Source organism: Rhinatrema bivittatum, chromosome 5, assembly GCF_901001135.1.
Source record: "Rhinatrema bivittatum chromosome 5, aRhiBiv1.1, whole genome shotgun sequence".
NCBI lineage: Eukaryota > Metazoa > Chordata > Amphibia > Gymnophiona > Rhinatrematidae > Rhinatrema > Rhinatrema bivittatum.
Genome location: NC_042619.1, coordinates 123194222 through 123208561, shown reverse-complemented (window position 1 = coordinate 123208561; position 14340 = coordinate 123194222). Strand labels below are relative to the sequence as shown.

Here is a 14340-nt window from a genome sequence, read left to right as displayed (position 1 = left end):
GGAAGAACAGGTTTGCTGTCTTAGAACGAATTTGGCATCCATTCTTGCACAACTTTAGACGTTAGTGGTTATTGTGGGTTACTACATTCTCCTACTTCTTTTTATTCATATTTCTCTTTTTTGAGACTTCTTTTTTTCTTGCTTTATATCCTTCTATAAACAAAATGAAGCCAAAATCTTATTAAGAAAGATGATCAGTTAGAAACAATAAAATGTTTGTATTGTTCTAGTGGCTATAGGCAGTGCTTAGGCTCCATGTTACAGGCATAGATTGAAAACTTTTAATTTGTTTGTTTCCATTACGTTGGATATCTAACTAAACTTTGATGTATTGGAAAAAAAAAATCTTTTTCAAAGTTACATTAAAAAAAATGTTAAATGCTTGTTGCTATTTCCCTTATTTCTCTCTAGGTAAAGAATTTCAGGTTTTAACATCAGAGTAAATTTGATTCTCCATTCTCATCTTCCTTTTCCCCGCTCATACACACCTGTATGATCTTCAGTATTGAAACAAGCTGCTTTTCTATCAAAATATTTATTTCCAAGCTATTTTATTCCGCACATGCAGAAAAATACTGGTCAGAGTGATTCGTAACATCTAGACGAGACAGTTTATTTTGAATCTGACTAAATAGTGTCTGAAATGCGTTATCTATTCTTTTTTTTATTTTTTACATTTACTGCAGTCTAAGTAAATGTTTATTTCAAGCATTTTCTTGTGCAGAAATGGGCTTTCCCTTTCTCTGTCAGGAGCAGTTTTACCACAGTTACCATGAAGCCTTTTTATACAGATTACGAAGATAACTTTCAAACAACTGTGCGCAGCGGCATATACACATAATTGTGGCCATATATAGTCTTACGTGCATGTTATAAAATACTATGGTATCACATACGTGCATGTTATAAAATATGCGAGGCTTCAATATTCAAAGCTGAACGACTATGTAAATTATCTGGCTAGCTTACGTGGGATATTCAGCTGCACAACTGTGCTGCTGAATTTCCCCTTCAAAATCACCACTTAGCCAGATAAATTAAATCCGGCTACGTTAGTTCTTTACTTAACCAGAGAAGTCTGAATGTCGGCAATTATCCAGTTAACTTAACTTAACTGGATAAGTAGTCCTGCCAATTTTCCACCCCCAAGATATCTGGCTAAATACTTAGCCAGATAAATATTTATTCATTCGGCTAAGTGGCAGCTATTGAACATAGCTGGATATTCAGCGACTGCCACTTAGTGGGATAAGTCACAATTTATCCGGCTAAGTAACTCTGAATATCGGCCTCATGTATATTTATCAGTGTATGAATACATGGCAATGCCCTGAAACCATGTATTTCAATGCTTTGAACGTGTGTACTTTACCCACCCATTTTAAAAAATATATGTGTGAAAATAAAATAGGATTTACTTGAGTAAATTGGGATTTACATACATAAAAAGTGTATTTTAAAATGTATGCGTGAGAATGAAATTGGCGGTTGAGTCGACCAGTTTAGGCAATCCTTTTCCAGGTCATCGAGACCCTCCTGGTTCTTCATCCTGACCCCCTCACAGTTCTGCCAGAACTCCCACCCAGTCAGTACCAGACAATGATACATTTAACTTCACTTATGCCAGATAAAAGCAAGTGTAAAAATACACAAGTAAGTTGTCAAATCCATACGTGTAAGAATCTTTTAAAATAGCAACTTACACGAAAAACTGTTGGCGCCACCCAAGAATTCCCCTAAACAGCCCCTTTTTTTCGTGCATGTATGTGCACGTGGAAGTGAAAATATGCACCTCTTTTGGACTTTTCTAAAAAACAGAATATGTGAGTAAAGGCTACTTATGCGGGTAGAAGCTAATTTTTCATGCAAAAAGTTTTGGAAATTTACCTTTAAGTTTGTTAAAATTAAGCAGTTTATTTGGTCTTGGAGAAGTAAGAACTCAAAAAAAAAACCGTTGTGCACTGTTCAACTAGTGGCCCTTTAAGAAATGTCCTCATGTAAAACTGACTCCTCTTCACTGCTGTCTGTACTTTTTTTCTTTTAGCAGCGCAATGTGTTCTTCTGTGCCGTAGACTACAGTCGGATTGATCTGCTAGAGCCTTCAGCATCTGACTACCATTCGATTAAAGAAAGCTTTGAGATTCTGGAGGAAGAGGATGTGGAATTGGTTAGTGTGCCGGTTCCAGAGTTTGGTGACAGCGACCCTGCTCAGATAGTTCATGATTTTAGCAAGGTAAGAACGTGTGTATGGACAGTACTGAAAGTGGCACTGCTTAGGGGGGTCTGCCTTGTTTGAAACTGTTTCCGTTAGATTGTTGTAGTGTTCTGCAGTATTTTAAGGCTACATACATTCTAAATTATTTTGTCCCAATGCAACCAGTTGGAAGATTGCCCCTCCTAGTGTACTCTCCAGTAGATGGTATGTGCACTCCAAGGCAGTTCCTCCATAACAGATCTCGCTTACATTTTGTTTTCAGTCTGTTTGACCCAAAGAAAGCATGGATGACATGTGTCCGTGTGGTAGCTTAAAGATAGAGCTGGTGAAACCAAGATGAACTATTCTGAATAGCTGGTTTGACAATAGAGGGAAGCAGCCTGTATTATCAACATTTCATTGACTCTGCAGCGGCTACTGGTGTAGAGCATAGCAACATTTTGCACATTTATAAACTATGTTGGGAACTTTCAAAGAAATGTGCTTTTTTGCATGTGCAGGGATGCGGTGACTTTATAACATACTTACGCGTATGTGCGCGACTAATTTTTAGATGTAGGCATGCAAAAGCGTGCAAATCAGGTTTCAACCATGAAAGTCAGGAAATTTTATAACGGGTGCCTGGCCACGCCATGACTAGTTTCACCAGGTCATCCACAAGTTCCCCAGTATAGAGCTAGGTCCTCCAAACCCCCTGGTTTAATAGCCTGCACTCCCCCCAGGTACTCCAGAACCTTTAAACCCCTCTGGGATGTCTAGTTTGTTTTGTTTGTTTTAAACTTGCATCTCTTCCATAGCAGAAGTAAAGCTAGGTGGCACTCAACCTGGGCGCCCACATCTCATGGCTCTGCCCAGAAATGCCTATACCCTGCCCAGACCATGCCCCCGCCACTCCCTTTTTGAATCTGAGTGAGATGTGTGCTCAGCGGGAGATGCGCGTGCATCTCGGGACTTTGAAAATTCGGTAGGCACATGAAAGCCCAACATGCACGCATATCTCTTGATTTCAGCGCGTGCCGGGCTTTTAAAATTCACTTTTATAGTGTAGCACTTTGGGGGTGATAAAAAAAAAAAAAAAGGCACTAAGGTATCACATTTGTTATTGTTGGCACCTTTTAAATTTCAAAAGAAAAAGTAAAGGGGATCCATGAAACTCTAATGTGCACTAGCCCTGTCTTAACACTGCTTCATCCCAAAAATAATGGATTTTTAATTGTGTAATTTCATCGTAATTCTTAATCACCCTGTGTAGACTTTGTGTCCTCTTGTGGGGGAGACTTCAATCTGAAACATCTTTGCGGCACACAAACCATTCCTTGGGCTGGTTTTCAGGATATTGACAATAAAGATAACATTGCCAAACTCTGATGAATCCCACTTATGTTTTTACTGACTAGAAAGTGCCAAGGATGAAACCTTCCAATAAAAAAAAAGGGACTTGATGGATTAGTGTTAATGTTTCATTAAAAGTCTCTAATAGAAAGGAGAAGTGACCTGAAATAGGTAAACCACTGTTCAGATAGCAGGTGATCAGTATTGTTTCTGCAACTGCACAAAATGAAGGCCAGATAAGGAGCTCTGGTGCAGGGGAGGGGAGAGCTTGGAGGTCTGAGGTAGAGGGGAAGATGTAACTGAAATGAAAGTGCTTTTGAAGGACGAGTAGGTAAAAAGTTCTTAAAATATAAGAAAAAGAAAAGTTACTGATCAGCACTTTCTTGCTTTGTAACTTCATATTGATCTCTGAACAGGGAAACATTTAGACAGCTCCCTTTATATCTCATGCGCAAATGTGCATTTTTTTTGTTTGGATTTGTAATAGGATTTTTTTTATTCTGTTTGCTATATTTTGCTGACTATGTAATCTGTGTTGAAGCTTGTATCCTGTCTGCTGTCTGATTAGAGAGTTTTAAAAAAATGCTAATATGTTAATGATTAAGAAGGTTTACAAATAAATGGCACTATACCATTCTTCAAATCCATGCTACAGATATATGGTGAATTCTATGTGTAGTCTGATCACCCCGTCTCAGAAAGGACACATCTAGAAAAAAGTACAAAGAAGGGGAGCAAAGATGCTTGTGATATGAAGCAACTTTCACATGAGCAAAAAAAAAAATAAAAAATAGGGCTCTTCAGCTGAAAGGACAGAGAGGCATATAAAGCCATGCCAGGTGTGGAGAAATAACTAGAGCACTATTATTCACCATCATTTCATAATAGAATTAGGGAGGAACCTGTCAGACAGCAGATTTAAAATGAAACAAAGCTATTTCTTCATATAGTGCAGAGTTAACTTGTGTAACTCGTTGCTGCAGGAGGTTGTGGAAGCAAGTAGTTTAAGTGAGTTAAAAAAGCTATTTGATTTATAGACGATAAATCAATTGCAGACTGTTTAACTTTACAGCCAGTAAGTAGCCAGTAGTCCCTAAACCAGGACTACTGGAAAGGATTGATGCCAAGTCCCAACCTTCATACATATCCTATTTTTTTTTATACACTTCCTCTAAGCAACTGCTGCTTTCCACTGTCTGAGTCAAGACGCACCCATTGAAGTATGTTCATTGTTCTACCCAGTTAACATCTTTTGAGTAGGTTTCATTGCTTATTTTTAATGCACCCAATTAGTGTTGAATTGTATCTTCTGACAATAATACAAAAACTCAACTCAAACAAGACAATGCTACAAAGTATATATGTGGGAATCTTTACTATCTTCAGCACAAAAGCATTCTTGGTGCCAAGATTCCATTCTCAGTGCAGAATCATCAAAACAGGACCAAAGGCCACCAGTATTGCCACATTGCCCATTTTGGTTCCTAAATCTGACAGTTCCTGCCCTATTTCCTATATCTGAAATCCATTCCATTATGAGAAAGATGTAGATAAACCTTGAACAAATTATTTTGTTGATATGCCACCTCCTCCGCTACTGGAACAGATGTCTCCCATTCTGGAATCAATGAAGCCTAAAATTGAAAGTCAGTCTATTTTTCCTCTTTATCAACTTGTACATTACATAGCTCAAGCTATGTCCCTTGAATCATCTAGGGAGAGAACAATATCAGAAGAACCTTCTATAGTGTTCTCTGAGTCACAGGAAGGATCTGAATCATCATATACAGTATATCCCAATTATTCTAGTCTAATAATGAAGACTCAGAGTAGACTCTGTACCATCTGATCCATCATCGCAACCTCCTAGAACGTCTCCACCTGAGATATGGAATATGCTGCCTTCATTCAAAAGATGGCCAAGGAAATTCCTTTCCCTTTGTACCAGGAGACAGTGTAATGATTGTGAGCCCTTGTGCTGTGGTGCAGTTGACACTGCCTAGTGAGCGAGCCCAGTAGGCCCATGCTGACAGCTGGTGAACACTCACTGGTCTGGGACAGGCTGGAGCTTCGCCTAAACCAGCCCCATTCCCTGCAGGTTGAGCCCTTGGGTTTGAGGGGCCAGCAGGATTTAGATGGGTCCTGAGGGTGATCCAAGGCATGCCATGAGTCAGGGCAGGCAACAGACAAGGCGTAGTTGAAGGCAAGGTCAAGTCCAGATGGCAAGCAAGAGACTAGACTTAAGTTTGTAGCTGAGGTCAGATCTGGGAAATTGAGCTAAGACAGAAAAGACAAGAGGAACAAGACAGGACAAGACAGACAATACAAGACCAGGCTCAAAGGACAAGACAGAATAAGACTACAGCGACCAAGCAAGGGCAGGAGAATGCAAGGCTGGATGGGATGGAAGAGGCATGGCCCTTTAAGGAACACTGAGTGCCACATGCCTAAGGTGAACCTGGGGAGGGCCGGAGTATGGCAGCGTGCAGGAGTGGCATTGGAAGAGTGGCAGCGTCCAAGGGTGAGCATAGCTTGTTGCGGCAGCCTGCCACGACTGGCAACCATAACAGATGGAACTTAAGACATATTTGACTTATTAAAGTTTATTAAACCTATAAAACAGGTTGTAGCAGCACTAGTTCATAGGTTGCTACAGGAGCTTCAAACCAAAATGTGGTAGACACCTTTGTTAACTCTGCCAATGTCAAGAAAACTAAATATCAAGTATAGTGTTCAGTCATGTCCAGCCCATCAAAATCTCCAACTTTCCTCCCTTCAGTCAATAGTGGTTGAATCAGCTTTAAAGAAGGCGAAAAGATTTAAAACACATTTTCATACTGCTCCTGGCAAGGATCCAGCCTTGTTAGACCAAGTGGCTCTTCAATTATAGATTCTGCAGTATGTGTTCTCTTGCCTACAAAAATTACAAGATATAACATCTTCCAACATATTTCATACTGCATTTACTACCAACTTTCCAAAAAGCTGAAAAATGTGGTTAAAAAACCTCAGATTTACATTTGAGTCATATGATGCATCTTCTAGAATGTCATCAATAGCTACTGGAGCCAGAAGACTAGCTTAACTTTGAGCTTCAGAACTTCGGGAAGGTGTGTATGAAAAACTTGCTGATGTCCCATATGCAGAAAACAAGGTAAAAGATCTTATTAAAGATTTTTGTGCTGCTCTTCTCATCTTAGCAGCGGCAATGACAAAGCAACCTTGTACATGTAGAAAACCTCAACCTCAGTATTACAAACTGCACTATTTCTATTCATGCCCTGCCTTTTCAGTGATCTTTCCCTCAGTCACAACAGCCTAAGCAACAGTAGCCCAGACAGCGTGTCAGAGAGCATAAATCAAATCTTTGCAACTCACTCAAACCATACCTTATCAGAATTTTTTTACTATAAAGTCATAAAAAAAAAAAAATCCTAGTTAGACTCAGACAGTCTTTCTTTAGGGGGAGACTCCATTCCTGCCTAGTTTTTGATAATAACAGATCATTGGGCACTGAAGATCATAAATCAGGGATACCAATTTAAATTTCAAATCTACCTCCGCCCCCTCCAAACAGACCTCAAAGTTTCCTTGTAGTTGTGGAACAAATCACACTTCTATGCAAGAGCTATCAATCCTTTTGGCCAATGCAGTAGAACCTGTTCCAATACAGGAACATAGGAAATATTTGGAGGAGAAACCTAATTCCAAAGAGAATGGGAGGACTTCATCCCATTTTGGACCTCAGAAACCTCAACAAACATCTAAAAAACAAAATGTTCAGGGTGAACTTTAAGTACAATTTCCTTTCGTGTAGCAGATGGACTCAAAACAAGTGGGTATAGCGTGCTCGTGCTAGCAGTTGGAGACGGATCTGACGTCAGCACGGGTACATATACCCCCACAGGAAGTGCAGTCATTCAGTAATTTCAGTCTCCAAAGCAGTTCGGAGCTACCTCACGCTCGCTGAGCGTGTTTCCTAATTCTACACGACTAAATACATAGAAGAAACCTACCTGACGACGAGCCCCGCACTCCTGCGGTGATACCAGTCGGTCCCTCCCCAGTTGAGTTTCCCGAGGCGATTTCCGTGGTCCCTCGGAGGTAAGTGCCTCGGTCCGGTGGCCGGCTCGCGGCAGGGACCCAGCCCCCGAGTGAGAAGGGCTCGGGCGCGGCTTGGCCCCCCAAGCGGACGAGTTCGGGCGCGGCCTAGAGGCAGCCTCTGTCCCGGCATGGACTTGGCCCCCGAGCGGACGAGTTCGGGCGCGGCCCAGAGGCAGCGGATGCACTTCCTCGAGCGCGGCAGTGAAGGTACTCACCCTCTCCCCCCGCAGCCGGAGACCACCCGGGTCGCAACCGGGAAGCGCCGAAGACAAGGTAAGGCGTACATCTTTTCTTATTGGTCTCCGAGGAAGTGAGGATTCGCAGAGCCGCCACGGAGGTCGCCATTTGCCTGCCTGGTTCGTCTCCGCGCATTAGGCGCACGTTGTTAGGTGCACGTTCATAAGCGCCCGCTAATAAGCGTCCGTTCCTAGACGCACATGAAGCGTAAGAGAGCCCATGCATTGGCGGAGCCGGCACCTCCAGCATCGGGCGTAAGCCTCTGCTCGGCATGCAACCTCAGAGCCACACAGGGCGAGGAAGCAGACTCCCTATGTGCCCAATGTGAAGAGGCCCTGGGAGTTCCAGGCCAGGACCGGTCACAGCCCAGCATACTTGCCAGTTCCTCAGGGAACACCCCGGACCTAGCAGGCAGCGGTGAGCAGCCGGGGAACCCGAGTGACCTGGTACCCCTCAGACCAGATCCTGCTTCGCTCTCCTGGGTGGAATTATTCAAGGGGATTCATGCCTTTGTCACAATGCAGGCTGCTCCCCGAGCGGGTCCGTACATACCGGATGACCCGGCCCCGGGGCCTTCAAGGCCTAGGCACGGCCACTCGCCACCCGGAACCCCCACTTATGGGGATTTCGATTACCCTGAGGAAGACGACGAGTCCCCCCGAGGAGGGAGAACTTCCCTCGGGGATTGAACCATATCGGACCATGAGGCGCTTCTTTCTGAAAGGGGATCTCCCAGGCCTGATCTCTCAATGCCTGTCGGAGCTGGCTATCCCGGGCCATGACGCCCCAGGGGAACCTAGAATGAACCCCCTGTTAGAGGGCTTGCGCCAAACGTCTCACCATTTTCCCCTCCTACAAGCAGCTCAGCAGCTAATTGATCTGGAATGGAATACGCCAGAGGCCTCATTCAAAGGGGGTCGGGCCTTGGCTGACATGTACCCCTTAGACCCGGCAACCAATGAAAAGCTGGCGTGCCCCCAGGTAGACGCCATAGTTAGCGCAATTGTGAAGCGCACCACCATTCCGGTGGAGGGGGGGACGGCCCTCAGGGATACACATGACCGGCGTATGGACACCATTCTGAAACAAGCCTTTGAGGTGGCAGCCATGTCCCTACGCATTGTGACCTGCTGCACCGTGGTGACACGCTCCTGTTTATCACAGGCTAGGAACAACACCTCGGGAGAGGAAATGGAATCAGCTCTCTCGTTCCTCACTGATGCAGCCTCCGACTTAGTCCGTACGGCAGCCAAGGGAGTGTCCTCCTCAGTGGCAGCCAGGAGACAACTCTGGCTACGTAATTGGTTGGCTGACGACTCCTCCAAGACACGCCTCACGAGAATGCCCTTCGAGGGATCCCTCCTGTTCGGCAGCGACCTTGAGTAACTGGCCAATAAATGGGGCACCTCTCCATTACCCCGTCTACCAGAAGACCGGTCAAGGAGGAACCAGCGCCCCTTTCCTAGACCATCCAGAGGTAGAACCTCTCAGCTCTTCAATCCTTACAGGACTCGCTACCAAGCACCTCGTTCTCAGGCCAGGAACCAGTCCTTTCGGACTAAGCACAACAAGAGGGGAACTGGCTCGGGTTCGGGTCCTGGCTGTACCCCACAATGACAATCAGCCGACCCATCCGGGGGTAGCGGCCATAGGGGGCAGGCTATCCCTCTTCTACCGCAGGTGGGTCGAGATTACCTCGGACCAGTGGGTCCTCTCCATCATCCGAGAAGGGTATTACCTGGATTTTCTTCGGCTCCCGCCGGACAAGTTTGTGGAGTCTCCTTGTTCACCCCCTCAAGAGGACGGCACTAGAAGTGACCTTGCGGAGGCTCCTGTCCCTAAAGGCCATAATCCCAGTGCCTGCAAGGGAGATACATTCTGGGCATTATTCCATTTATTTCATAGTACCCAAGAAGGAGGGCACTTTCAGGCCCGTCCTGGACCTCAAGTCAGTCAACCGACACCTACGGGTCCCCAGCTTTCGCATGGAAACTCTGCGGTCTGTCAAAAATTCAGTACAGCCAGGGGAGTTTCTCACATCCCTAGATCTGTCAGAAGCCTACTTGCATATCCCAATCCATCTGGATCACCAGCGCTACTTACGCTTCAAGGTACTGGACCAGCACTTCCAGTTCCGAGCTTTACCCTTCGGGTTAGCCACCGCGCTGTGGACCTTTACCAAGGTCATAGTAGTAGTGGCAGTGTCCCTCAGGAAGAAGGGAATCCTCGTCCATCCCTACCTGGACGATTGGCTGATCCGGGCAAAGTCACCAGAGGAAAGCCACCAGGCAACCAACAGAGTTATAGCTCTTCTGGAAAGCCTAGGATGGGTTGTAAACTTGAACAAGAGTTCCCTACAGCCTTCTCAGTCGCTGGAATACCTAGGAGTCCGATTCAACACCCAGGAAGACAAGGTCAGCCTAACCTCCAAGAGAAGATCAAACCTCCGGAATCGCCTGCAGGCCCTGCTGAGCGCCACCCAGCCCACAGCTTGGGATTACTTACAGGTCCTTGGCCTTATGGCATCCACTCTGGAGGTGATACCATGGGCGCGAGCTCATATGAGACCATTACAACACGCCTTCCTATTTCGGTGGAGCCCATGATCACAGAACTACACCACACACCTACCTCTACCAGCCAGAGTGCGGAATCAGCTACGGTGGTAGTTGCAGCCCAGCCACATGAGCCGGGGGTCAAGAATGTCCTCCCCAACCTGGACCCTGCTCACGACAGATGCCAGCCTGAACGGATGGGGAGCACACTGCGAAGAACTCACCGCCCAAGGGCGGTGGAACAGAGACGAGTCGGGGTGGAACATAAACCGACTAGAGGCACGGGCAGTCAGGCTAGCATGCCTGCGGTTTGCCCACAGACTTCGCAACAAAATGGTCAGAGTGATGTCAGACAATGCCACCACGGTGGCATACATCAACCGACAGGGCGGAACCAGAAGCCAACAGGTATCCCTAGAAATAGCCCCCCTGATGACTTGGGCGGAGGCAAATATCCAGGACATCTCCGCCGTCCACATCGCCGGGAAGGACAACACCACGGCAGACTTCCTCAGCAGAGAAAGCCTATATCCAGGGGAATGGCAGCTGTCGCCCACAGCTTTCCAGATGATTGTGGATTGGTGGGGGACGCCGGGCATGGACCTACTAGCGGACAGGTCCAACGCTCAAGTACCCAGATATTTCAGCCGCAGGCGGGATCCTCTTTCTCAGGGGATCGATGCCTTGGTACAGCCATGGCCTCAGGGGATCCTGCTATATGCCTTTCCTCCATGGCCCCTGCTGGGCGCCATTATACACAAGATTCAGCGACACAGAGGCCTAGTTCTTCTAGTGGCACCGGACTGGCCAAGAAGACTCTGGTACGCAGACATGAGAAGACTACTGGCAGGGAATCCACTACCCCTGCCTCCACACAGGGACCTGCTGCGGCAAGGTCCCATCCTCCACGAGGATTCAGCTCAATTCTCTCTTATGGTCTGGCTCTTGAGAGGGCTAGACTGAAGAAAAGAGGATACTCGGGGCCGGTAATAGATACACTCCTCCGAGCACGCAAGTTCTCCACATCACTAACATATATAAGGATCTGGAGAGTATTTGAAGCCTGGTGCGAAACTCACGGCACCAATCCACATGCCACTAAAGATCCCTGTCATTTTGGATTTCCTGCAAGATGGACTTCAGAAGGGTCTGTTCCATCAAAGTTCAAGTGGCAGCGCTATCCTGCTACGGTCCCCGGAGTGACGGCAACAGCATCGCCACACACCCAGACGTTTCACGTTTCCTGAAAGGAGTCAAACACATTCGCCCGCCACTGAAGTGGCCAGTGCCCCTGTGGAACCTCAACCTAGTGTTGGAATTTCTAGCGGGATTCGCCTTCAGACCCCTTCGAGGCCTGTCTCTCCGTTTGTTGACCTTGAAGATGGTGTTCTTGCTGGCTGTATGTTCAGCACGCCGCACCTCAGAGCTACAAGCACTGTCCTGCCGTGATCCGTTCCTCAGAATCACTCCAGAGGCTATCCATCTTCGCACGGTTCCTTCCTTCTTACCCAAAGTAGTCTCACAATTTCACCTCAACCAAACCATATCCTTGCCTACCACGGACGGTTTGAAGAAGTCGGAAGAAGGTCGAATACTACGCCATCTCGACATCGGCAGGCTACTGTCCAGATACCTGGAAATGTCAGAAGCGGTACGAAAGACGGACCACCTGTTTGTCCTTCACAGCGGGAAGAAGCAAGGGGAAGCGGCCTCACGGGCAACCATCGCCCGCTGGATCAAAGAAGTTATCAAGACGTCCTACGTAGAAGCAGGGAAACAACCACCTCTACGGGTCAAGGCTCACTCTACCAGAGCACAAGCAGCCTCTTGGGCAGAAACTAGGATGCTGTCGCCTGCAGAGATATGCAGAGCGGCAACATGGTCCTCCCTCCATACCTTCTCCAGATTCTACCGTTTGGACGTCCAGGCCAGGGAGGACACAGCGTTTGCGAGGGCAATCCTAAACGGTCCTCTGGCAGCCTCCCGCCCAGTCCGGGAGTAGCTTTTGTACATCCCACTTGTTTTGAGTCCATCTGCTACACAAAAGGAAATGTGGAGATTACTTACCTGATTATCTCCTTTTCCTTAGTGTATGCAGATGGACTCAGCATCCCGCCCGGCTGCTGGTATACATGAAGATTCACCGATTCACGGTAAGCCATGTCTTTCTTATATAGGGCATCCACCCTGCCGGGTGTCGACGCCTTCCGGTTGAGAATCCTGGCGGTCTCCAGCTACCATCAATCGGTCAGGTTAATCCTGTTCATTTAATCGATCGGTCAGTTACATATATATCCATAAAGCTTTTGCAAGGAAGATTACTGAATGACTGCACTTCCTGTGGGGGTATATGTACCCGTGCTGACGTCAGATCCGTCTCCAACTGCTAGCACGAGCATGCTATACCCACTTGTTTTGAGTCCATCTGCATACACTAAGGAAAATGAGATTATCAGGTAAGTAATCTCCACATTACTGCGTTCAACTTTTTGCTTGCCTCCTTCACCTTTTACTTAATCTCCTAATGTGGCCTATCTCCACTCCTCAGGTAGCAGACTCCCACAGGCGGGCCAGGTTCTATATTAACTTGTCATAATCAGTTCAATATTTAATGTGTTTTCTGGTCTACTGTCTCTTATAGCAAGTCTTGTTTGTAGCAAAAGGTGTACCATAAGTATAACATCAGTATATGTTTCAACTTAATTTTCAGAGGTATTGTAATTACAAATAATGTGTTTCTTTGCCAGAACATCACAGCCTACCTTGATCTCAGCTTGGATAAGTGCTATGTGATTCCTCTGAACACTTCTGTTGTTATGCCACCAAGAAGCCTTCTGGGACTGCTCAAGAATCTTAAGGTGTGTTAAGTTTGCTCCTCTGATAAATGACCATTTGTAGCAATGCTGGCTCGGCAGCAGTGCTGTGCACTACTACGTAGAAGACCTAGATTCTATTCTTGGATCAGGGTGGGGATGCTGTGAAGGTAGTGCTATTACTTAACATTTCATAGAAATCGCTGTATAGACAAAATGGAGAGAGTCCCTACTCCCTAGCATTTACGATCTAGTTAAGAAACACAGACATGACAATTTCTAGTAATCACTTAAGTACTGCAGTAAAATCATGTTTAACATGAGAGCATCAAGATTGGCAAGAGAAAGGTGTATTGGATTCAAAAGCATTCTCAGAGGTAGATCTTTAAGTAGGACTTGAACATGGCAATTGTTAACAGCCATTGGTGGGGAATGAGTTGTAGTCATTGCACAATGATGACACCTAGTGGTCAGACAGGGCCCACAATTACAGAATTCTAAAGAGAGCCTGGGTGTGTGACCCTTGGCCAAGGACTGTCACTACAGTGACTAGGCTAAGTGAGTTCAGAGGGGATATTAAATAGGGGGAAAATACCCAGGTGGTTTTAGATGTAGGTTTATGGTACCATAACTTAACAGCGGCTGGCTCCATTTAATCTGGAAACCCAACAACAGCCCAAAAAAAAATAGTTGTTCAAAGTAGGGGGTACAGAGTGCCTCCAATAGGTGGCATGGTGGTGGCAGTGGCACACAAACAGGTGAAGGAATGGTCAGTCCTGCAGTATTTGTCACCATTCCTTCTTTCCAGGTGTGGCTCTTTCAGTACCTCATGCCAGGAATGCGGTGGTAGCTGTGGACAAAGCAGATAGAAAGAATGAGAGAGAAGTTGTTTGTTGGCTACTGCACTTGTTCTAAAATCAGTAGAACACAAGAGAAAAGCACATTCTTCCCACCCTCCCCCATCTTCTGGTACTACCTTGTAGAAAGCCAGAGGAAGATAGAGAAAGTGAGGGAAGAGAGAAATGAACAAAGATGAGAAGAGAGAGCTAAAAGTGGAATATAAATCAAATCAAATAAATAAAAC

At 45.9% G+C, this 14340-nt stretch overlaps 1 protein-coding gene across 1 annotated transcript in view; it reads left to right on the top strand.

Moving 5' to 3' along the window:
* Positions 1-14340, top strand: part of ITM2B (integral membrane protein 2B) — a 102611-nt gene that overhangs the window by 56479 nt on the left and 31792 nt on the right. Inside the window, exons 3-4 of the mRNA XM_029602870.1 lie at positions 2045-2233; positions 13191-13301. Of these exons, the coding sequence (XP_029458730.1) occupies positions 2045-2233; positions 13191-13301 (300 nt within the window). The remainder of the gene's footprint in view (positions 1-2044; positions 2234-13190; positions 13302-14340) is intronic.